The sequence below is a fragment of the Psammomys obesus genome, unplaced genomic scaffold, assembly GCF_907164565.1.
Source record: "Psammomys obesus unplaced genomic scaffold, mPsaObe1.curated_primary_1811, whole genome shotgun sequence".
Lineage (NCBI taxonomy): Eukaryota > Metazoa > Chordata > Mammalia > Rodentia > Muridae > Psammomys > Psammomys obesus.
In genome coordinates this window covers 35,818,210-35,844,485 of record NW_026596079.1, presented here as the reverse complement: position 1 = coordinate 35,844,485, position 26,276 = coordinate 35,818,210, and the positions used below count along the sequence as shown (strand labels likewise).

General features: G+C 36.2%; 1 protein-coding gene across 9 annotated transcripts in view; it reads left to right on the top strand.

Moving 5' to 3' along the window:
- Positions 1 to 26,276, top strand: part of Oxr1 (oxidation resistance 1) — a 432,963-nt gene that overhangs the window by 389,606 nt on the left and 17,081 nt on the right. For 7 of the 9 annotated variants that reach the window (XM_055626276.1, XM_055626277.1, XM_055626278.1 and 4 more), the window contains 4 exons: positions 2,432 to 2,616; positions 5,395 to 6,155; positions 9,153 to 9,321; positions 11,635 to 11,797. In XM_055626276.1, the coding sequence (XP_055482251.1) occupies positions 2,432 to 2,616; positions 5,395 to 6,155; positions 9,153 to 9,321; positions 11,635 to 11,797 (1,278 nt within the window). Of the gene's footprint in view, positions 1 to 2,431; positions 2,617 to 5,394; positions 6,156 to 9,152; positions 9,322 to 11,634; positions 11,798 to 17,171; positions 17,348 to 26,276 lie in introns of those variants that run through there. The other 2 variants (XM_055626283.1, XM_055626282.1) reach the window with 1 other exon arrangement.

Sequence of the window (26,276 nt, the reverse complement as noted above, 5' to 3'; positions counted from 1 at the left end):
TCCTTCCTTCCTTCCTTCCTTCCTTCCTTCCTTCCTTCCTTCCTTCCTTCCTTCCTTCCTTTCTTTTTGTAAATTATTGACAGTAATGTGGAACTATCTTATTGCAAAAAGTAGTTTTTTGCTTTCAGTTCTAGCAGTTTATAATTCATGTTTTTCAAAGTGCTATTCTATGTAGAAATGTTTATAATTTTTATGTTGTCTTGAGGAATTGACTCATCATGAAAAACTCACATTAATCTTGGGAATCTTTGCCCTGAATTCCACCATGGTGGATACTGGACTTCTTTTGAGAAGTGTTAATATGGCTTATCCCTTCTATCCTTTCTTTATAAAGTGTGTTTTTATGAGTAGTGAATGGTTTTAAACTTTTAGTCCAAAGAGCTTGAAATTGTAAATTCTTGAAATGTTCGTAAACATAACCACGAGGAAAGAAGTTTAAAGGGTGTCCCTCTGCACTGCTTGGTCCCAGAGTAGATTCCTACAGAGTTAAAGCAGACCAAACCCAGTGGGGGAGGCGTCACCTAGTTTACTCCTGAAAATAGAAGTAACTTGAAAACCCTTTGGTTGCACTAATGTGTACACAGAACTCGAAGCATTCTCACTGCACTGAACCTCTTGTTCATTTGTAGCTACTTAGAATTATCTCCTGAAAGTTCTCTAAAACGTAGTATGGGATATGTTGATGTTATGAAGTGTATCTGCTAAGGGCCGGGATTGTAGTTCAGTGGGAGAATACTTGCTCTGAATGCATGATGCTCTAGATTCGTTCTTCACTAGTTCCAAAAATAGACAAACACAAAACCCAAGAAACGATGGCTTAGGTTGGTATGTGTTTTAGCAATATAAATTGCTGCAAATGAAAATGCTGCTCAAAGGCCAAATAGGCTAAAGTGTATATAAAGTTACTCCTCTTTGGGACATTCATTGTCTGAACTAAAAGAAGTGCTGACTAGGGGCCTTGGAGATGGCCCAGTGGGTAAAGACCCTTGGGAGCAGAATGCTCCTTGCACGTGTTCTAGCACATATGCTCACGTGTAATATATGCATGGAAGCACTCACCTGCACACAGTGAATAATACTCCTAAAGTGCTGTTTGAACTCTCTTAGAACATCTCTGCCACCAAAATGTCCACATATGTACTTCTTATTGTGGTGTTACACAGGTTTACTCTAAGTCTTTTGTGCCTATACTGTCTGCTAGTCACTTCTCTCTCATTCAGGAGATTTCATCGGGAGTCCGTCAAACTGACTCTGCGTAGTCCTGTAGAAGGCAGCGTTGGTCATAAGTTACTTTGCATTTTTTTTTAAGTTGACTGTACCTGTGCTTGGACTTGAAAAATGGTGTGATAACAAATCAAGCAGGGTACCTGTTTTTCTCTTTCCCTGACACTTAAGGAAAAAGCAAGATGACTTTAAATTATTGCTTAATTTTCAGAAATTTGTCAGTCTTTTTACTTTTTTTGCATTAAATATAGCTTGGAACAAGAGTAAGGGATGTTTCACACTTGATTTGGAATGTATATATTTTCTGACTTGGACACTAAGGAGTGTGGTGAAAGAACGTACTACCCAGACTTTGCATCCTGTTGTTTTGTTTTTTTGGACAAATTGCCCACTTATCCCACCCTTTGTTTCCACATTGTCAAATAGAACTTGTGTCTTATTTTAGAGCTCGGGTAGTGAGCATCAGGTTAGCAGTTTACAGAGTATGCTATACATGAAGCAGTAAGTATTCACAGCAATGCTGTCCACTGTCTGTACACTGATGTATAAAGAGAGTAGACTCTTAAGATTTATATCACTGTTTATATAAACTCAGTTAAAATTCATAGTCTTTAATGGTGAATGAAAAGAATAGTTACAATTCAATATGAGTTTTAACTAATCTGCCAACTTTAAAGACTTTTTTTAAATGTGCCCTGAAACTTTGCATACTGAAGGTCCCATAGCTTCAAGCAAAAATAGTTCTTTTTTCAAACAATATTTCTATGAAATTATTCCTTTACCACTAATAATGAATCAACCATTTGTACACAATTTGAACAGGCTTACACAATGCTCATATTTGGTACTTGTATTGGGAGAAGAACACGAGAGGTGATAGGCAGATTCCCGCAAAACGAGGCTTCATGCAGTGTGTTTTCTTCATAATCTAGCCACTATTTTACTTTGTAAAACTTAATTCCTACATGAATTTTTTTTTTTTTTTTTTTTTTTTTTTAGGGAGAACATGGTATTTTTTGCATTCTCTGTCAGCTGAGGATGAAAGTTTACTAGAAAAGCAAGTTTTCATGAGAGCACACAGTGTCTGACTTTACCATGTATAAAGTAGATGGCCAGAAATCAGATAAAAGTGTAGCAGAGGTATCTCAAATCTGTTCTGAAATTATGAACATTGAAGATTGAATGATACTTTTTTTTTCCACCTTAGGGCACAGTCAGTGGCGTCCTGCTAGTCACTCCAAATAATATAATGTTTGATCCACATAAAACAGACCCCTTGGTTCAAGAGAATGGCTGTGAGGACTATGGCATCATGTGTCCAATGGAAGAGGTGATGTCAGCTGCCATGTACAAAGAAATTTTGGATAGCAAAATAAAGGAATCATTGCCCACGTAAGTGTGTTAATGTGCAATTCATCGCAGCTTTTCTTTTCTTTTTTATTTTTGCATCTATATATTGACCCTTTTCTAATGTTCTTATTTTATTATTTTTATTGCAACTGCTCTTCATTGTCATTAATGAAACACAAATTTAAGCACTATTGAATAGTTCATTCTTAGTGTGCCAAGTATATAGTTAGTAATTTTGTTAGATTTGTATTCATTTGGTCAAAGAATCAGATATTTGACAAGTAACCTGAAGTATTCATGTAATTTAGTGGTTATCAGACCTTTGTTATTTAGACACAAAATCAAAAATTTTACACACTCTGTATTATTAGCAAAGATAGTGACTGTCAAGTACCATGCAGGTACATACAGAGCAGCATGTGGGGTTTGAGTGTGCCATGGATAAAGACCTGGCATCGCCGTAGTAGCACGTTTACATTTACAGTTGCACTTCTGGATGCATAAAGTGTAAAATATGAAAGTGAGAAACCTCCAGGCTGCACTAATGAAGAGTTGACTTTGGGAGTGGAGGTGTGGGAGTTTGTGTGATAGCATAGCATAGATAGGAGACTCCAGTGTCATGCTAAGCCTCTAAAGTGATATGCATGACCAGAGGAATGAGCAGAGGTATAAAAGACTGAGAAAGAAAAGATAGAACAGAGACAATGGCGTGTAACAGAAAAGAGCCTCCCTCCCACTCCATACATGACTGACAACTGTTTAAAACAATAGGTTTAATCTTAACTTGAAAACAAATAATTTACAGTCTTACTCCAGTTTAAAAATTAGGCCTTGGTGGGGGGGGGGGGGAGTTACAATGGAAAAGGAGCAAGTTATTTTTTCTCAGGTATAGTATGTGAGCTACGAGGATGCCTGCGATAGGGTAAAACACCTTCGTGGAAAAGAGTCCATTTCAGCCTCTAGTGACAGATACTGTTCTGGCTTTATAAAATAATCTTTAGAAACATAAATAATTTCTAGGATAAAAAGTACTCTTAAGTCTACCAAATGATCAACCCAAAAAACATGATTATAAGTAACGTTATGCGGAGTGAGGAGGCTGAATTTATTTAGTGTGTGTGTGTTGTATCTATGCATTGTTTTCAATTAAAATGACTCCAATCTAAAAAAAAAAATACTCTTAAGCAACTAGATACATTTTTAAGTTGTCAGTCAAAGCCAATTTCAGGAAAACAAAATAAACAAAAGAAAATACCAAGCCCCAATTACTGAGCTGATGTGTGGAGATGAGCCGCAGACTGGAGGACTCGCTTCAGAGGGAAAGAGGAAAGCTGCTTAGTTCTGTTTTGTGCTGCTCTGCAAGGAACGTCTAGTGCTCCTTGCCTGTTAAGTGGTTATCATTTAGCATGTGACCTGGGAGGATGGGAACCTGGGTCCAAGCATTTTAAACAATGTCACCGGAAGGAAATAGCCTGAAGTCTTGGTTTGTATGTTAATTGGAATCGGAATTTGTCTGCAAACAAGATAAATGCAGCGAATGGCTTTGCAAGTAATGTTTTGTTTCCCAAAAGTTAGGTAAAGATGTTAATGGGTTTCCAAGGTACTATTTGAACTGTGTTGAGTAATACAGTACCATTAGCATTGGTGTTTAGCCTCAGAATATTAAATCTCAAGCTAGGAAATTCACCTGTTAGTTTCTTCTGTTTGTGTGTTTTTAAATCTCTTAGCAGCTAGTCTCTTGATTATATTACATTTATAGATGAAATCCCCCAAAGTTTGTGCCCACTTCCTTGACCCTGTGGCTGCAGTTTAAACGAATCACCAATAGATGGCACCATTGCATATTCAATATCACCAATTAGATGCTTTTATTTCTTTAAAGATGAATCCAGTACAGAAACAGAAGACAGTTCAACTAAATCTTTAAGCTAAATACATTTTTACACATATCACTTAGAAAAAAAAATATGTATTTTGTACAAAAACTTGAAGACCACAAAAAAGCTAAATAGGAGGCTTATTCTGCTTTAATGTCCATAGAAGGCCACTAATCTTGTCTTATTTTTAGTCTTTCTATTTGGTATATTTTTGTTCTTTAGCCACATGTTAGCATATATTAGCATATAAAGCATATATTAGCACAATATTGATACTTTGCCACTGAGACTTCAAGAATTTCTGTTTATTATGAAGCAACTTTAACTGTCATTCTAAATTGCTAACTTTAAATGATGTTTATTTCTAGAACTTACATCTTGTGAACATTGGTGTTTACCTAAACCAATGCCAGTAAAGGTGGAAGTGAGAGCCAGGTGTAAAACAGCCAGAGTCTAACATCTTAGGTCCACTGAACAGATTCTCTTAGAACTGTTCTGAGTTGTTAGCATAAAGATACTGTGTAACTGTTTTGCTGCAGGTTGGTTTTAACCTTTTCCTTATCTATGCATTTTAGTTTAATCTGTTTGCATACAAATAAGCACTGCCTGTGTGTGTGATAGACTGAAATATTCTGTTCTTATTTTACCAATGAATGTTTTAGTTCACTATTACAATTTCATCAAGAACTTGTGTCATCAGACTTTGTTGTAGTGTACTTACAAGGAACTCTTACATTGATGTTTCCCAAATACTAAACAGCTGATGAACAGTCGTGATGCAATTTCGTGGTATATATAAAAAACATGGTATTCCTGTATTCTGTTGAGAGCTAAACTTTGCCTTTTTTGAAAAGCCTCTTCTGTGACACTATTTATTATTTGGTTGTGGAAGGTAATGTTACTGTTTTTAATGTCTAATAATTTTTATTTTATTTAATAACAGAGAAATAGATCCGTTGTCAGGAAGGGGCTTCTGCCATTCAAAGAAAATGAAAGGAGTCAGTGCTGACGAAATGGACTCGAGGGTCCGTGATCCTGGTAATGACAGTGCCAGCACTGCTCCCAGGAGTACCGAGGAGTCTCTCTCTGAAGACGTCTTCACAGAGTCTGAACTCTCCCCTATCCGCGAGGAGCTCCTCTCTTCAGAGCTGCGACAAGATAAATCATCTGACGCATCCTCTGAGTCTGTGCAAACTGTCAGTCAGATTGAAGTAGAATCCTCGACAGCCACGTCAGAGTCTGCTACTATTCCTGACCACATTAAGTCAAATACTGGACATTCTTCAAATGAAGTTGGGGCTTTATCTCATGAAACTGATTTAAGTATTCTGGAAATAGCCACCAAGGAAGGAGACAAGGCTACAGAAAAACTGCAAGAAGCCTCAGACCCTGAAGAACAAGGCCCAAATGTAAAAGGTCACCATGACCAGGATTCTTTCCATCATGAAAATTCACTCCCACAGGATGGCGGGAAGGAAAATGTGTCTTCTAGAGGAACGGTGGAACTTAAAGAAAAGCAAAGTGTTCAGAAGAGTAAACGAGGGTCAGAGCAGAAACGGGACTCAGAGACAGAAGTGGAAGAGCTGCGCAAACTCTGGAAATCTCACTCTATGCAGCAAGCTAAGCAGCAGAGAGACACTATTCAGCAGGTGTCACAGAGGGAGAATAAAAACGAAAGTGCCCCTGCGGATGGACAGACAGACGGTAGGTGTTAGGGGCGCAGTAAAGTTGTTATTTTATTGCATGTTGCTTTCTTTCCCCTCAGTCCCAGTGAGAATCAAATGGTTCTCGGCGTTACTCTGGGAGCTTGCTATGCAGTGCCTGGTCTCTGGTGTTTTTTCTGCCGTCTGTAAGCACTCCTGTCTCACTGCGGTCGCTATAAAGTTCATGTTAGGAACAGTATCACCCACACTGCATAATACGCTGATTGGTTCATTTTCTTTTTAATGTCTTGGTATGATTTTTATTATTGCATACATAATATCTGAATTGCAGTTAATAACTGCCAAGGTTTTAATCAAGTACTTTATTTTAGGAAACACTGTTGGACATAAAAATCTACTTGTATAATTTTTGTATGTCCTCATCTAATTAAATGGTTTCTTTTAAAAACAAACACTTGGTAAAAGTTACCACTTCTGTCTTAGTTTACTTTCTAGTAATATGAGAATTATAATAGTTTCTAATATAGTGTGCTTTTGCTTAATGCATTATGGCTTAAGTAGCTATGGCTTAAATAACGTGGAGACATTCTCTCAATTCCTTTGAGGAATTGCTCATTAATTCAGTTTTATACATGAGCTTTTTTACTTTTCTAATTTAAAGTTTTAATTTTACTGAAATACTTTTAAAAAAAGTAAAATTTACTATTTTGACTTTATTGTGATAAAATGGACATATAAAATTTACCATTTTATCATCTTCTCAAAGGAAAACAGTACTTGACTGAGCAATAATCTGCCACTTTCCCTTGTCCTGGTCATCACCGATGTGTTCTGTGTCTTTCTTCCCGCCAGGCACTTCACATAAGTCGAACCTACACAGTTCTGAGTCGCATGTTTCACTTAGCTTCATGCCTAAGACATGAAGACAGAATTTCCTGTCTTTTTTAAGGCTAAAGAATTAACATTTCTGCATATAATATGTCATTTTATTTGCCAGCAGTATGAAGGCATCTGGGTGATGCAAAGAAAATTCAGTCATCTGTATAGTATTTTAAATCATACTTCTGTGAACAGATTTTGTACAAATATTTACTTGAGTCCGTCTTTCCAGGATTTGGGGGGGGAGGGCATGCAAAAATAGGAAATGCTAGATCACATCATAACGGCTTCCTTTTCAGAGGATCCACTTGTTTTCTACAGTTGCTGTGTATCATTTTCATCTCTCTCAGAAATTCAGAAAGGTCTGGCTCCATCAGTGATGATGCAAATACTTGGAATTGCCAGCAGTTCCAGTACCTGTTGGCAGAGGCCAGGGCCAGAACATTCCCTTAGTTGTGAGGCCAGTCTTGTCTGTTTCAAAAAGCCTAAGAAATATTAATGTTTTCAGACAAGGTCTCTCCTGTCCCAGGAAGACAGGCCTTGATCCTCCTTCTGTCTTCAAAACACTGGCGTTTTAAGCATGAACTGCAACTTTCAGTCTTAAAATACTGAATTTCTTTGTGTCATCCAACTGAGATAATATGAAAACCTAAGATTATACTCAATAATTATTAAAGAATGCACTTACTGAAAGCAGTTTCTGTCATGGGTGAACTATGTCTTCTATGCTATATTTCCTTTATTCAGAACACAATGAATACTTACTAGGAAACATTGTCAAATATGGGAAATTAAAACAATTTTTAAAATTACCTGGAATTTATCACAAGGATGATCAAGTATTATCATTCTTGCTGATCCTTGAAAGGCACTTTTGGTTTTGACTAATATTTGCATTTATATTTACATCCAGATTTTAATGTAAATTCAAGATTGTGCCTATATATAGTGCTATTTCCTGCCTTCTTTTGCTTAACATTTGTGTGCTGTACACTGTTACATGTTCATTATAGTGTTTTCAAAATGTGGTTTTATTGCTCCTATAATTTATCTAACCATGTATCTGTTGTTTTTAACAATTCATATTGTTAAGGCAATCATTCCCTTTGATATAAGTAATGTTGGCATGGTGATCTTTGTACATGATATTTGTCTGATTTTTTTTTTTGACACCTTTGAAACCACTTTTTAACAAAGTGGTTTCTGATCATGACTAATGTGGTAAGCTATTTTATAGTTATGAGAATTAATATATAATAGATTATTATAACCAAATACTGAAAAAAGAAAAATTAGTAGATAGTTTCAGATACCTTTGTCTGGGTCATGGTTTCTTCTTTTTAATAAAGCAACTATTAATTTTAAATGACCAGTTTTAATAACAATAGTTATTAAAGTACTTTATTACTACAAAGCTGGAAAAACACTATAGTAAATATTAAACTGTAGGATGCAGTGATGGAAAGAATGGCAAGCATCCCTTCTTTTAGCCAGTTATTAATGCTAGAGCCATGGAGATGGGGTGGGGGACATGACTGTTAGCAGGGAATCTCTCGCCAAGTGCACTGTCCTCCAAGAGGTGCTGCTAATGTCCTTGTTCCTGGATGTAATCATGCTGTCCAACTCCAAATAATTTATGTCTCTGGTTGGAGGTGCCTTAGATATAATTAACTGTCCAAACATTGCATTGCAGCTAGTAGTATATTGTTGATTTCTCACGCCTTGGTTTATATGTATGAAAAGACTAGAGATTTCATTAAATTTTTTATTTGAATAGGTGTATTAAAATAGCCATTTAGATACTTACTGAGATGTGATTTTTAAAGACTAATAAAGAATATACAGACCATTTTACATGTATATGCAGTTTAGCAAAGCTATTATTCACAATTTATTGAAGAGTCTCTGAGCTTTGAATTTTTTCCTAATAGCCCTCGACAAAATTTAACTCACTAAGTTGGCTCTTTCATTTAATCTTGCTGTTTCAGTAACTATATATTCCATGCAAAAAAAGTACAGGTAGTTAAATAAGTGTGCCCATGTACCAGTAAGATGTATTATTTTACATTGAGAAACTAGGATGTAAAATTGCTTCATTTAAGCTACTTCAGTATGTTCTGTGAGAACTGAATGGCTACTGTTTGCATATCACTTCTAGGCTCTTCACTGTTAAAAGAAAAGAGAAGGCATCGATTACATAAATTCTTATGTCTAAGAGTTGGAAAACCGATGAGGAAAACATTTGTATCTCAAGCAAGTGCCACAATGCAACAATATGCACAGAGAGATAAGAAACATGAATATTGGTTTGCAGTGCCACAAGAAAGGTAACATATAAGCTTCAAAATATATATTTACTTACAAGATTCTATTTTTATAATTTATTTATTTATATAAATTACAGTTTATTCACTTTGTATCCCCGCTGTACCCTCCCTCTGTCATCTCCTCCATGCCCCTCTCCAAGTCCACTGATAGGTTAGGTCCTCCTCTCCTTCCATCTGACCCTAGCCTATCAGGTCTTCTCAGGATTGGCTGCATTGTCTTCCTCTTCCTCTGTGGCCTTGTAAGGCTGCTCCCTCCTCAGGGGGAGGTGATCAAAGAGCCAGCCCCTGAGTTCATGTTAGAGACAGTCCCTACTCCCCTTACTAGGAAACCCACTTGGATACTGAACTTCAGGAGTTCTAGGTTATCTCCATGCATGGTCCTTGGTTGGAGTATCAGTCTCAGAAAAGACCTCTAGGCCCAGATATCTTGGTTCTGTTGGTCTCCTTGTGACACTCCTGTCCTCTCCAAGTCTTTCTCCCACTTCTTTCATAAGATTCCCTGTACTCTGCTCAAAGTTTGTAGTCTCAACATCTTCTTTGATAACCCTGCTGGGTAGAGTCTTTCAGAGGCCCTCTGTAGTAGGCTCCTGTCCTGTTCCCTTTTTTTCCCCCTCTTCCTATGTCCATCCCATTTGCCTTTCTGAGTGAGGATTGATCATCTTACCCAGGGTCCTCCTTCTTTCTTAGCTTCTTTAGGTGTACAGATTTTAGTATGTTTATCCTATATTATGTGTCTAATATCCACTTATAAGTGAATATATACAATGTGTGTCCTTCTGCTTCTGGGATGGCTCACTCAGGATGATATTTTCTAGTTCCCACCATTTGCCTGCAAATTTCATGATTCCCTTGTTTTTAATTGCTGAGTAGTATTCCATTGTCTAAATGTACCACAATTTCTGTATCCATTCCTCAGTTGAGGACATCTGGATTGTTTCTAGATTCTGGCTGTTATGAATAAAGCTGCTACGAACATGATTGAGAAAATATCCTTGTTGTATACTTGAGTATATTTTAGATATATGCCTAGGAGTAGTATAGCTGGATCTTGAGGTAGTGCTATTCATAATTGTCTGAGAAAAGCGCCAGATTGATTTCCAAAGTGATTGTACAAGTTTACATTCCCACCAGCAATGTAGGAGGTTCCCCTTTCTCCACATCCTCTCCAGCGTGTATTGTCACTTGAGTTTTTGATCTTAGCCATTCTGATGGGTGTAAAGTGAAATCTCAGGATCGTTTTGATTTGCATTTTCCTAACGACTGCGGACATTGAGCATTTTAGTAATGAAAATAGTTTCATATGTATAATTCACAACTTGAAAGAAATAGAGCCAAATGAATAAGCCAGTGATATTAAAATGATTATAATGAAAGGTATAACATTGGAGTTAAATCTAACAAAGATTTAGTTTGCTTCGTTTTTATTATTTTTTTAATCTTTACATGGAATTTGGTTCTTAATGTTCTTAGTTCCAGCCTTAGTTGGGAAGAGGTTGTTGGTTCTCCTTGGTTGAAACCAATACTTTCCCACCACCACCACCACCACCACCACCACCCACATTAGAAATTTCATTGAAAATATAAAGAAGCTATGCCTTGGCTCTTATTAATGTTAATATTACTGGAATTTTGAACTTTACCATAGATAGAAAATTTAAGAGAATTGCTGATAGTGATTAATTGCCTAATTATAAAAGAAAGGAGAGATAGAAAGTAAAACTTAATCCTCTTTTGATATGTCAGGTATCATAGCATTTTAGATCAGGAGATGAATGCATAAGTCCTAGAACCATTGCTATTGTTTGTTACATGTTAGCTGGGAGTTCTTGTGATTCAATTATCCAAATAATTAAAGCCAGTACACACATGTGTTTTCAATGTGTGTTTGAATTTTAAGTATGTTTATTGAAGAGTGTAGCAACCAATATGGTTTACTACAGTTATCAAAATACAAGAAAGGGGAAGCAGGTTTGTAAAAGATCTGAATCCCTGAAGCAAGAAATCATTGTGTATTGCTGCTATCAATTCCAATGCTACACATTGACTTTCTTCCCACTGCTAGTATCTTTCCAGAGGAAAGCATTGCTCTGCATTTTCTATAGGTAAAAATCTTCCAAAAGTATTGTTAGTACAGCTTTTTTTAGCCTTTGACAAGTCATAGCCAAGTCAGTTTTTAAAGATAATGTCCACCTGATAATGGACTTTAGTGTATTTTGAAAGTCTTTAACTTCTATCAAGACATTTCACAAACGTCTCTCACTTTAGCTAATAGCATGTAATACTAGGCCTATTAACAGTCATTTGTTCTAACAGGACAGACCACTTGTATGCCTTCTTCATTCAGTGGAGTCCAGAAATATATGCAGAAGATACTGGTGAATATACCAGAGAGCCTGGATTTATAGTAGTCAAAAAGATCGAAGAGTCTGAAACAAATGAGGATCCCAGTGGTGAGGCAGCAGCCCGGGAATGGGAGGTAAGGACAGCAAGACTGAGCAACTTTGTCTGCTTCGTTTTACCTTGTGTGAATGGAGAGCCTTATGGTTCTTTATAAACTAAGCATTCGTTCCACAAAAGCAGTTTTTTGAAGACCTAGTTTATAGTCCGTGCACATATGTTTTTATTGAATGAATCTGAGAAGGAACTTTAATGCACCTTGTCACTCTGCCTTTATAGGATCATTAATAATCTGCCTTTACAATAAAATATAGGATCATTAACAATAAAGTAATTTTTGTATATTTTAGCATATTTAAAGGAAAATAACATGGCAAGATAGAAATAACATTGCTATTATGTTGTCATAAAGACTTCCCTATTTATCTGTATATTTTTTTTCCTGCATCAAAGAACTCCCATTTAGCATATTTAGAAAAATTAGCTATCATTTCCAAGTTTCATACCTAGCAAGCTTTATCTTAACATGAATTTGGGGATATTAATATTAGGGCAATAAGTTATTACTAACTTTATAAAAGAATAGAGATTTTTATGTGCTTAAATTTAGTGAGTTTGTAAACAATGTTGATGTTAATACTGATGAGCCTTTTTCAAAGCCCCCTGTAGATAAAAATTTTTAAGAATATGTCATTTTTTTTATGCTTTGTCTTGGGATATTGTTAGGGTAACAACACTTTTATTGTTTTGGGATTTTTATCTTAATCTCTTAATGTTATTAGACACAGAGCAGATACTAAAATGTGATAATAAGTGGAGTCAAATTATATTATCCATTTGGTTAAAGTTTGTTGTTACTTGTGTGTATGAGTTTACTGTGTGTGTACTTAGCATGTATAATAATTACAATATACATGATATGTCTTCTGTTTAAGCTATGTTGCTGGTTTTAACTGTCTAACATTATTATGTTTGTTACATGCAAAATCATCAATATAATGAAGGGAAAGAAATCACATATATTGTACATTTATTTTAATATTTAAGTAATAAATTATTATTCTTAATTCCAGCTTTATTTGTAATAGCTCTAAATTAGAAGTGACCTAAGTTACTCTCAGCAGAATAGATATATATATTTACAGGTATTTGTAGAATTTTAAGTAATACAACAATAAAAAAGAAATGTCTAATAATATAAGCAATCATGTGGATGAATCTCATAGATCAGTTGTGCAATACAAGAGAAAGGCCTGAAGTCAATAGAGTGAAGCAGCTGAAATGCATAGGTTTTCAGGGTTCCTAAAAATTGAGGTGGGTAGCAAAGAGGCAGGAAGGAAATCCCTGGGGAGTGCTGGGCACATGCTTCCCTGTGCTGTGGATGGTGGCCACATGGTAACTGATTGTTGGTTAGAAGGCCTAAAACCTGGGCAGAGCAGAATGGTGTAGGTGTGTCTAAGATTCCCAGGCTTTGGGAACAAGAGAATCATGGAAAACAGATAGAAAGGCAGGAGGAGCTAGGATGGGTTAGCATGGAGAAGGAACCATGTGGACCAGGAGGAAGGATTCCAAGGATTGCATGGATGGAGAAAGCACCAAGATGAAAAATAAAAGCAAGTATTTTGGGATTATGGATGGAAGGTAGGCCAAATAGAAATGGTTAAGGCGGATGGTGTTGGACTGGGAGATGGATGTTGAGGTTATTGAGACAGTGTAGGTAGAATATCTGCCCAGCACACAGTAAATAAGGCAACTATAAATCTAACAGGTGTTTGTGTCTTATTTGATTGTGATAGCGGGTTATATAATAACACTGAAATAATTATAGGACAAAGAAAAATAGCATTATTTAGCAAGACACCCATTTTATTTACAGCAGTGATGTGTATAAGTTTTAAGATAACAATAAAAGTTAATTACAAGAGGAAATAAGTTAGTACCTCCTCATTTGTACTAGGAAAATGTACTCAAAACAAAAAGTAGTAGGAAAAGTTTGTTTTGTAGCAGCTAGAAACAGCACTGTGTGGTCTCATGCACTTCCTTGTGACTAGAGCACTTGAATATGGGTAATGCGACCAAGGAATGGGAGTTTAAATACATAAACGCTGACCCTTCCGCCACTTAGGTCACTCTTCAGAGTGTTTGGACAACTGGTGTACATGGTTCATGGTGTTAGCTATAAATTTCATGAATTCTGGATGTGGATTTATAAGCTAGAAAGTATACTTTTCTGCTGTCTCTGTTCTCACTTTGTGTTTTATACTAGTCTTTCATTTTAACATCAGTGATAGAAAATTTATGACCTGAAAGATCAATGTTTTTCATCTTAGAACAGTTCCCTTAGAAAGTCTTTTGTTGCTATGTTTTATCTATTTGTGTTTATCCTTCTTCAAGGGAACATCAGTAATGAAAAGCCAAGTTTTGGATATATGGCAATAATGCAGAAAGATGGACTGATCATTCCTTTTAATCATTTCCCAGAACAATTTGCCTTAACTTCGTTGTTTACCATTATAGATTCTTTCCAGACCCTTCATTGCTGTTCTGAGATTTGTTAAAACATTTTTATTCATGGCACTCAAAATTGCTAAGGTGTACAGTTTAAATAGGAAAAATTTAAAGACATATTCAAAAATACTTCATCTACAAAATACAGATATTAAATCTTGTGACTGTACATAGAAGATGTAGGGATTTCCGAATTAGAAATAAAAGGACAGTAGGAAGAAAGTGCAGTATTAGAGATTTAATTTTAATTTTTATTTTTTATTATTATTTTCAATTACTATTATTAATTACAATTCATTCACTTTGTATCCTGGCTGTAACCCCTACCTGATCTCCTCCCGGTCTCACCCTCCCTTTCTCTTCCACCTCTATGTCCCTCCCCTAGTCCACTGATAGGGGAGGTCCTCCTCTCCTACTATCTGACCCTGGCCTATCAGGTCTCTTCAGGACTGTCTGGATCCTCTTCTCTGTGGGCTAAGGTAAAGGTGATCAAAGAGCAGGCAACCAAGTTCATGCCAGTGACTGTCCCTGCTCCCTTTACTAGAGAACCTCCATGGAGACTGAACTGCCCATGGGCTACATCAGAGTAGGGGGTTTAGGTCCTCTCCATGCATGGTCCTTGGTTGTTTCATCAGTCTCTACAGGATCCCCTCGGCCCAGAATTTTTGGCTGTGTTGGACTCTACCCAGCAGGGTATCGAGGCAGATGCTAAGACTCATAGCCAAACTTCGGGCAGAGTGCAGGGAATCTGATGGAAGAAGGGGGAGATAGAAAGACCTGGAGGGGACAGGAGCTGCGAAAGTGTTAGAGATTTATAAGTGAGCTATAGACAAACTGACCAGGAGAAGTTCGCTCCCATGAAAAAAGGGGAAAGTTTAGCCAAATTTCAACAGTTAGATCCTGTAATGATAAGAATAATCATTGTATTATGAACAAGGATCTGAAAAGTATCCATTCTATTTGCTGAAGTCAGAAGAAATTACAGGAGTTGGTCCTTCTAGCGTGGTGGTCCTGGATATCAGGTCACCCGGCTGCAAGCACCTTTGCCAGCAGTGCCATCGCCTAGCTGGGGTTGCATTTCTTAAATGATTGTTGTTGACAGAAGAGGCTCTGACTTATTCTCTACCTCTGTCCTTTACCAAAGCATTGATAAATTGGTGATTCATTCGGTGTTTAGTTTCCTAGACCCTGATTCTCTTTTTAGTATTTGATGTTCCTCAGACTTTCTCGGTCACTCAAAGCTCAGGCATCTACTTAAGTTTAAGTGAAGTATGTTGCCTGCTTATGACATAAACCCCCAAAGGATTATTCAGATATTTTAGTCTACTTATGGCTTAAGTTTTTAAATTATTTATATGATGATTTTGATTATAACTTTCAGTGTTCTCCAGTTTGATTATATAAATGTAAACATTTAACCTAATCTTAGTCCTCTCCACCATTAAGCTCGATTATAACATTTCTGGATGTTTTTTTTTCTTCCTGTTGTGTGGAATCAAGTCTGTTTACACAGCTGTCATTAGATTTATTGCCATAGTCACTCATTCGATTTTTCCAAAGAACATCAGTGTAACACCCCTGATGCTTCCAGTGAGCCCCACGCCCAAGACCTGCAGTTGCTTACTTAACATGGTGTCTGCTGAGCTGCTGGCTCAAAAATGATCTTAGGTCTATTTTCCTAAATACATCTCATCATCGTTATTAAAGAACTAGGTAATCCCAAAATAAAATTGAGTACAAGCAAAAATGTTTCATAGTCTTTTCTCAGCCTGGTCATGAAATGCTCACCCCGTTGAAACTATGCAAAAATAAAGGGAGTCTTCATGTCTAGAGTCAACATGGGGAGATCACATTTCTCAGGTGTGGCTCTTTTCTAGGCAGCATACAGAACAGGCTGTGCTGTGCCTGTTATCTTCTGTTTGTTTTCATATCACACTTCATTTTGAAGCACCTATTTTTGTCTTTCAGAAAGATTCTGTATTTCTAGTATTTAAGAGAGGTTTTTTAAATGTCCCCCCCCCCCCAGTTTTTTTAGTATTCTTGGTGGCTTTGTTATGGGAGTTTGTGGTGACAGGATGGACTATGACCAGAATATGTTTTATGTTTAAGGAGTGTGGTTGAGAGTAGCGGGGAGGGGCGTAGGAGGTGTACAGGGAAGAGAGTAGTTAACTGTATGTTGAGCTCTGGGGCACAGTGCTGTGTGTTGTTAAAAAGTAGTGTGTATTGAGGGAATGGCCTTGTTTATTATACATAGCAAGTTGATAGTTTACCTTAAAATGAAAGAAATATTTGGACATTACCATTATAGCATAGCTAAAACTGAGCTCCAGGCAATTTTAGTTTACTTCTAAATTAAATGTGGCTATAGTTTACACATATATTTTAAAAATAAGCTTCTGCTTATATTCCGTATACTCCTAATTAATGAAGTATAGGATATGTAGCCACAGTAAATATAGTATCTTTCAGTAAATAATATGCTAGGAAACATAAAATGAGCTTTTTATTTATCTATGAATAGTCTCATTAAAGATTAAATTTTGTAGAATTATTAGCTACAAAGAATAAATGTCTAACAAAAAAGAAATAGAACAGGACTGTGGAACTATATGAACAAATAAAAATAAATAAAAAGAACATTTTATTCTTTGCAGTCATGTGTGTGATTTGGGAGGAATTCTGGAAATTGTACACAGTGCATTACTTGTAACCATGACACTTTGAGTGTCTCTGTTAGTGCCATGGAAATATGTGCTCTGCCTCTTTAAACTTCTGAGCCTTTCTTTGCACATTTGGGTGCAGTGCAACCAAACTTAGGCATGGGAAACATTCTCTTCCCTCCCCAGCTTTACAGTCTCCACTCAGGACTATTTGTTCAATGGATACTACTTAGTGATTAGCTCTCTGTCATGTCAATCAAATCTTTGTCGCTAGCAAACTGTTTTGTCACTGTAGCAGGGCTCTGGTGCTGGAAATTTATCTTTGACAGAGGAAGAATGCTTTTGAAAACAGTTCTTCCGTGATTTGCTGAAGCTTAATGTGACCTGGGAAGGAAATGTCCCGTCTCTGGTATGGGAAAAAAGGGAGACGACATCAGCCAGTTAATCATAAATACACTCTGGTAAATTTTGATCAATTGCTGCAGTTTCTGTATCTGCCAGTGTTCTATCAATGCCATTATGCAAAGCTATGTAGTATTTGTATAAGCAGTGTATTTATAGAGTAAAAACTTAATATGATTGCAGACAAGTTTAATATATATTTAAGAATTCTAAATACCGTTTAAAAGGGAGTGAATGTCACTAGAATTTTGCTTTGTAAAAACATGGTGTTTTTTTTTTAATTCACCTTAAAGGAAAGCAGATCTTTATTACTGCTTTAATGTTTTCATTTAAATGTAATCTTGTAGGAAAGGATGCAGATTTTTTTTCTTGATTAGAAGAAGAGAGTGAAAACAATTTTAGTTAATAGATCACTATCTAGATTCCATTATAATATCATTTAGGCAGTCTGAGAAAATGCTATTATTCTGTAGTCTCAGATGGTTTTTAAAGCTATTCAGAAAGTTCCTGAGCACTGCTACTTAACACAGATCTTTAAAGACCATTATATACAAGAAACTAAATCATATTTCAAGGAATCTTCTTGGTTTCCAATATAATTGTTTTCTACATTATTTACACATTATTGTGTTATGAAATGTACTGTCAATTTTTTTCCATGGTGATTTAGGACTGTATTTCCTTATGAGTGCTGTTTGTTTTGCTATAATTGAGGAAGTTAAGTAGAGACACACTGTCAGTGTCTTTTCAGAAAATGCCTCAAAGTCACTACTCTCCTAAATGTTGAACATGTCAAATATAACAAAATCCCGTTAGTTCATGTTATTTAATTATAATTTTAGGTTTCTAGTTTTCTATCACTACAGCACTGAAGGCTTTATGTACCAGGAAAAAAACATTTTTAAAGTTGTGATCAGGTTAGCTACTTAGCATAGCCTTTTGAGTTTTTGGCGAGGAGCAATAAAGGTATTCATATTCTGTATTTACAGTTTAAACAAACACTAATTACTTTTTAAAGTATTTTAATTACAAATGTGGGCAAATCTTGGGTTTTTGAACTTCATAGGCCATATGCTGCATCCCACACTTCCTACCCTCACCCGTCCTGTCATTCTCTTAAGAGGTTCTCTTGTGATTTTTCTTTCTCAGGTGATTTTTTTTTCCTTGACGATTGTTTCTTACTTGTCATGTGTGTGGTATAGACAGACAAGCAATATTTCATTTTATTTTCTTCATATCTTTGAAAGTGCAGTTGTGAGGTGAGCAGGCATGGAGGATTCTCTGGACTCAGGTGAAATTTGGTGGCATAGATTCAGCTGGAAGCCAGCAAGGTTTCACTTCACCGTTTGTCTAATGAAGGTTTTCTAGGTATATTGACTTGTGTCCTCACATGAATCAAGCTCAGTTCCCAGTTTTCCTACTTGAGACAGGTCTTCCTGAGAGTGTGGGACAGGGGAAAGGCTTCGAGTACAGTGGGTTTGTAACAGATGGTTGAGAGTCGCTGTGGTACGCTTCCTTACCAAGGCTCTTCTGTGTTGAAACTGAAAGCAAAACATGTTTCTCCTAAGAAATGAACAGTGTTTCAGAACACAGGAAAGCTGATGTTTCTTCTCTGTGCCACTGCTTTTTAACATGCTTCATGTGTTTTACACAGCTGATCAATAGTTACACACTTCAAACTGTCTTACATAGCCAGTAAGAATGTGCTCATTTATTTCTTGGCACTGATAGTATTCTAAATGCTGCTTTCAAATTTGATCTTATAGTTACCCTATATGTTGATAAGAAATGTTTTCATTTTATAAATGAGATAATTTAACTCAAAGATATTAACAGGGGTGGCAAGATGGCTCAATGGGTAAAGATACGTGCTGCCAAACCTGATGAGCTGAGTTCACTCCCCAGACCCATGGAGAGGACTTACCACTCACAGTTTTTCCCTGACGCTACATACGCACCGTGGCACATATACACCCACACATACACAAAGTAAATACATTTTAATTCATTAATAATAATAATAATAATAATAATAATAATAATAATAATAATAGGGAAAGGATTCCTCGTACAAAATTTATAGATTGCAATTAACCCTTTGCAACTTCGCTTTATGAGAACCCTATTTCTCAGTCATGCTTAGCTCTCTGTTTTTTTCCTTTTATTTTTTTAGCTTTACAGATGATTTTAAAACTCATGCTGACATCTTCAACTTGAATCTCCAGTCATTCATTTGCTGAGAGATAGTCATGTATTTGGTAGACGCTTGTATATGTAAGTTGTAATTTGCTTCAAAGTATTTGACAAAAACTTAGGCTTTGCCCGATTTATCATCAGCATTACAGTCATTATATACCAACATTTTATTATCCTCATTTTTCACCATTTTGATTATTTTAGTTTATCCTCATGTGAAGAAAAAAAAAAAAACAGAAAAAACAGGTTGTCTTTTTCCTTTCTTTTTTTCTGCCTCCTCATGCTGTCTACCTGTAGTAGTGATGGTTGCTGTACTAATGACCTTTTAGGGTGCTGAACTGCCAGTAATGCATCTTCCTCTCTAGATAGTCACAGTACTTACACATACTGGAATAGAAAGTTGTATTTGACTTAGTTGAAGGTATATCATAGCTAAATAAATTATAAGGCATAAGAATAAAATGAAGATCTTATTCTGCTACCCAAAATTAAAATTATCACATTACATTTACATTTATTTCTGTGGGATTTTTCTGTCTCATGCTATCTTCCTCAATTGATAACTATTAACCTGAATATTTTATCATTTCACTCATTTTTCATTTTAGTGAATAGAGTTTATTTATTTACTTTTATGAGATGATTATAAAGTATAATAAAAATGTAATACAATAAGCTAAAGTAAACTTGTACATCAGAATTGGACAGAACAAACAAAAGGAAAAGAGCCCAAGAGAAGGCACAAGAAACAGACCCTCTCATTTGCGTAGTCAGGAATCCCATAACAACACTGAAGTGGAAGCCATATAGGCAAACAACACCCTTTCTGCCTCCTTTTCTATGGGGTTTCCTGAGCCCAGAGGGGAGAGATTTGATGAACACATCCTATCTAGGGCTGAGTTTTCAAGGTCTCTCACTGCATAATGTCTGGCTGTGGGTCTGTATTTATTTCCATCTGCTTCATGGGGAAACTTCTCTGATGATGTTGAACAAGGAAGACACTAATCTATGAGTATAGCAGAGCATCATTATTAAAGGCAGTATTTCGGTTTACCCTGTGTCCCCAGGCCACCTAGTCTCAGATTCTTGGTCACCCAAAGAATGTTGGGTGTGGGTTCCATCTGAGGAAGTGGGCCTTCAGTCAGATCAGATACCAGTTGGTTACTCCCACAAACTTTGTCACCATTGCCATAGCATGTCTTTTTTTTTTTTAATTTTATTTTTTTCTTATCAGTTACATTTTATTAACTCTGTATCCCAGCCATATCCAGATCCCTCATTCCCTCCCAGTCCCTCCCTCCCTCCCTCATCTCCACTGTGCCCCTTTCCAAGTCCACTGATAGGGGGGACCTCCTCCCCATTCATCTGATCCTGTTTTATCAGGTATCTTCAGGACTGGCTGCAAAGCTCTCCTCTGTGGCCTAACAGGACTGCTCCTCCTCCCTAACAGGGGGGTGGGGAGGCCAAAGAGCCAGTCATTGAGTTCCTGTTAGAAATAGTCCTTGTTCCCCTCACTATGGGAAACCAATTGGTTACTGAGCTACCACAGGCTACATCTGAGCAGAGGTTCTAGGTTATATCCATACATGGTCCTTGGTTGCATGTCAGTCTCAGAAAAGACCCTGTGCCCAGAAATATTTGGTCCTTGTGGAGCTCCTATCCTTTCCTCATCAGACTAACTCCCCTTCTTTCTTATGATTCCCTGTACTCTGCCAAAGGTTTGGTCATGAGTCTTTGCTTTGAAAGCACTGGCCATAGCATGTCTATCAGGCAGTGGTTTAGGGTTTACACAAGAATTAAGTAGGAAGCATAGTTCTCATATTTTTTAATTCCTTGTATACAATTTACCCGACTATCTACATGTCATTAGTGAGGTATATTTGCTAAGAGCTCTGAACCAGTATTGACATATGATAATCCAATGCTCATGAGTATCATTAGAAAGAACTCTCTTTTATATTGTATATTTTATATTGACAAATGAGTAATTGTAGCACCACAGTACACTTTAACCTCATTAAAAACTGCTGGGGTGATGGATATTTACTCATTCCCTATTCCCTGTCTAAAGTGCTGACACCCACTAATCTTTTTAACAGTTTCTATAAGTTTGTATTTTTCAGAGTCATATAGTGGAAACAATACATATAGGATACTAGCAATATGCATTTAAGACTACTCTATAGTACTTCATTGTATAGATCTATATTTCTACTGTTCATATATTCTGAATTGTTTTTGTTATGATTTGGATTTTGAGCATTTATCAAAAAAGGAATTGACTTTCAGATTCTGTATCAACATGTAGATAAATACCAGGTAGACCAAATTAAATGGTAAGAGTTTAGTTTTATGAGATGGTTCCAGAATGGCTATACTGTTGTGTATTATCTAGCAGGAAGTGTAAATCCAGTCAGTTGTTGGAGGTTTGTTCATTCTAACAAGCACATAATGATATCCTACTGTCTATGTTGCTTTTTTTTTTCATCTATTTTTGGTAATGGTTCGTTCATTTTCAATTATGTATTGAAAGGAAATTATTTGTGGCTTGACTTCATAGAATTGTTACTTTGTAATCATATCTAGCTTCTCAGTTTTCTCATTCATGATTATTCTTTTGGTATTCATTTAAAAATAACTCTTCAAACCTGTGGTTACCTTGAGTTTTCAATATATTTAAAGAATCTTAGTTTTTCATTTTCCATTTAGGTCTTTGACCTATTTTGAATTTTTTTGTGCAAGATGAGATTTGTTTTCCTCATTCTGCCGTACTGATCTCTGGGGTAGTGACTATCCTCTTTCCATTCTTGTCCTTCCTCTGTTGCCAAAATCAGTTGCCATATTTGTGTGGATATATTTCTGTTCTGTTGCACGGATCTGTCTGCTGGTTGCCAGCCTTATTTTCTTGCTTGCTGCAGCTTAACTGTAAGTTGCAAAGATGAGCAGTATTGATGCTGCAGGTGTTTGTCTCAGCTGTTCTGGATCTTTCTATATAAAGCTTTCAGATCGACTTTCGAATACTTTTTAGCTACAGACTAACTTGGTGGAATTAGAGTTGGAGTTGTGTTGAAACAGTAGATGAATTGGGAAAGGTTGACACCTTGGTAACATTGAATGAATCCGCCTACTCATGAACATAGAACACCTCCATTTGCTTAAACCTCTGTTTTCTTCATCAGGATTCCACGCTTTTCTTCATGTGGATCTTCTATGCACCTCATTCGGTCTCTGCCTGAAGCATTTCATAATTTATAACTGAAATAATGTTAATGGAAGGAGTTGGTTTTGTGTATCACCCTGGCATGCTGGAAACGCTGCAGCCACTTACTAATCCCAGCAGTGCTTTAGTTGATATTTACATTTTCTTTATTCACAATCGGTAGCTTTTTAAAAAACAAAACAAAACAAAACAAAGACAGGTTTAATTGCTTCCTTTCTAATGTGCATGTCTTCTATTTCATTTCTTGTTTCTGTTGTGTTATCCAGGACTCCCTGTAATCTGTTGGATAGGAGTACTGAGGGGAAATCTCCCTGCCTTGCTCCAGGTCTTAACACAAAAGCATCTTGTTTCTCCTGGCTGTTTGTGATAGTAACTACAGGATTATTCTTTTTTATATGTTCCTTATCAAATTGGCATCCTCTGTGCTTCTAGACTGCTGATTGCTTTCATCATAAATGTATACTGGATTTTTCCCTACCTATTGATTACTGTGATCACACTATTTTTCCTTAGCTTCTGGGTTATATCAATTACTTTTCAGGTATTGAACCAGCCATGTATACTTGTAATAAATTTCAGTTGATCATTATGTATATTTATTTTCATGCATTATTTGATGGCACTGGCTAATATTTTGTTAAATATGCGTGCATGTATTTTCATGAGAGATAATGTTTTATAGTTTTCTTTTCTTGTAATGTCTTTATTTGTTTTTTTATTAGGGTAATGCTGGCCTCACAGAATGAGTTAGTAAGTATTTCCTCTGCTTCTATTTTCTACAAGAGATTGTGGAGAATTAGTTTCATTTCTTCCTTCCATGTATGACATTTACTTATCAGTAAATCCATATGGGCCTGGTGTTTCCTGTTTTGGAAGTTAGCTCTTGATTCTGTTTAATTAAAGGATAGGTCTAATTATATCTGTCTCTTCTTGTATGGCTTTTGGTGGTTTATGTCTTTTGGGAATTGATCTCCCACTCTTTTCCAGCCATTTTAATTAAATGGCTTATGTTTTCACTTGTTAGCATTTCTATTATATTCATTTTATTTTTTTCTAGTGCTTATCTTAATATTTGCAGTACATATTTTTAAGGTATAGTTTAAGGTAGGAAAATTCCCTTCATTCTGCACTTTTTAGTATACAAAATTATGTGTTCTACCTCACCGTCCAATAGATCTACTTTTCTAAGGGCACATTGCTGTATTTCCTGTGAGCTTTATTTCCCCACCAATCTGTGAGGAGGGTGTGTTGTTTGGTACAAAGGTTCTTTTGTGGTTATTGTTGTTAGGCTTTTCATAGAATTCCAAGTATTTTGTTCTTTAAAAGTCTTGTTAATCTTTATTTCTCTTTCTAAACAATAAAAAGAATCCTTGATAACCTCTGTTACCCATCCTTCCCTCTTCCCAGTTATGGGCTGTTGAAGTATTCATTGTTCTTTTCTCACAAGTCACACTTTTACTGTTTTATTAAGCCAATACTTAAATATAGATACACTAGATATTTTAGTTATTTTTTTTTATTGCATATATCTCAGATCACCCTCTGGGGATCATTTTCCTTGTTGACATTGCTCTATGAATTTCTTCTCTGAAGACTTGTTGATGATTAACACCCTTTGCTTGTATCTCTAAAAGTAAAAGTATACTAAAAATAGAAAACTGTGCTGAGCAGGCACAGATTGTTTTTTTATTCTGAAACATTATCTAGCATTTTTATTGTGTCGGATATGGAAGTACATCATGGCTGGTCTAGAGTCTACAGGAGGTGGAGTGTATGTGACTTGAGCACCTGGGAGTTTGGGCTTCCACATTGACCCAGCTCCTCATGGATAGCTGAAGCACAGCTAGCTGTCTTTTGGTTGGTTGGCTTGAGGTTTTTCTTTCTTTTTTTTCTTTTTTTCCCCCATCATCTTGCAAAATAGTTTTACTTGGATAAACCATTTTAGGTTGGCCATTTGTTTTCTGCCATGTTGTGATCTTTTGTTTGATAATTATTTATTTTGGGTTCACACTTACCTATACAAGGAGCCTCAGGACCTGAAGAAGAGGCTGTCACTCCCAGAGGAGTCATACCTGCTCCTGGAAAGTTTGCCTCCACGTTGAGATTTGTGAATTTTCTCACTGGTTACTTAATGAAACAACAGCAAAACAAAACCATGTCTTTACATATTATGAAGTATTAGTAGGTGTGGGGTGTGTGTGTGTGTGTGTGTGTGTGTGTGTGTGTGTGTGTGTGTGTGGTTTAGAGAACAGAATGATTCTTAAATCTGTAGATCTATCTTTAATCAGTTCTGGAAATTTCTCAGCATTACCCTGTCAAGTGTTTTCTTTTTAACTGGGACCTAGTTGAAATGAATATCTTATCAGTCTCATTCCTGTGCTGAGCACTTCAGCTTTTCAGCTCCTTGCTCTTAGACTGTGTCTGCAGAGTAGTTGCAGGTATGTTTCCTACTTTTCTAAGCTACTTGTGGGTATCTGCTTTTGACATAACTGATGGTTTCATAGTTAATTTATTGTATAAAGTTCCTACTTGGTTATTTTTCAGATATGCTTAGTCATTTCTTCCTGCTTGCTTAATTTTAGAATTAAAAAAAAAAGCGCATAAAAGTTCTGTCTGATAATTTTCGTATCTAGAGTTGATTTAGTGTTTATGCTAAATTAGGTTTGATATATTATGGCCAATATTTGATTTATCTTAATTTGTATACTTCTTGAGGTCCTGAATTGAGCATGTTATTGTTCTCATAGTATGTTTTCTTGGCTGACTAGGTTTCGTGAATGGGATCATATAATCCTATTCTTGGGGTTGCTGCCTTTGAGGGTCAGATATGGTGTACATACCTTGCCTAAAAACAGCATCAGCAGGACAGCTCTGTGTTTTTATATTAACCCCTAGGAATAAATCACCTTGGTCTTCACAACTACCACTTTAAAAAAATGGTAAGGGCTTTAGTAGATTCATTGAAGTCAGAAATAATAGTGATTGAATGAACTTTATCAGTAAAAAAGATCAGTAATTTAAAATCATTAGGTATTCAATAAAAGAACTGAGTAAGGGCCAGCAAGATGGCAGGGCAGGTCCTGGCATTTGCCATCAACCCTGACAGTGTGAACTCTGTCCCTGGAACTCACACAGTGAAAGGACAGAACTGATAGAACAGATTTTCCCTTTGATCACAATGTATGTGCTGGCACATGCATGCCCGCGCGTACATATCATGTGTGCACGTTTTATATAAATATAATACAGCCTTTGAAAAAGAGTGGTTTAATATTAACCTTTTCATTTCCTTAAGTGTTAAAGACCTGTTTCACAAAACCCTATCAATTCCTCAGTAAATTCATGTTCATTTGTCAAAGAACAAATGAATCCAAAAGAACCTTGAACGACTGTGTTTATACTCCTTGAGAACTGCTATTTTGCTTCGAGAACACAAACACTAAGGTACAACAGATTGTGTGAATGGGTGTCTTTTCTCCTGATGGGGTATAAATCGGATTTTTCCTTTTATGAGATTCACTTTTTATATTTATCATTCCTAAAAACTATTAGAGCATACATATTCTATAATT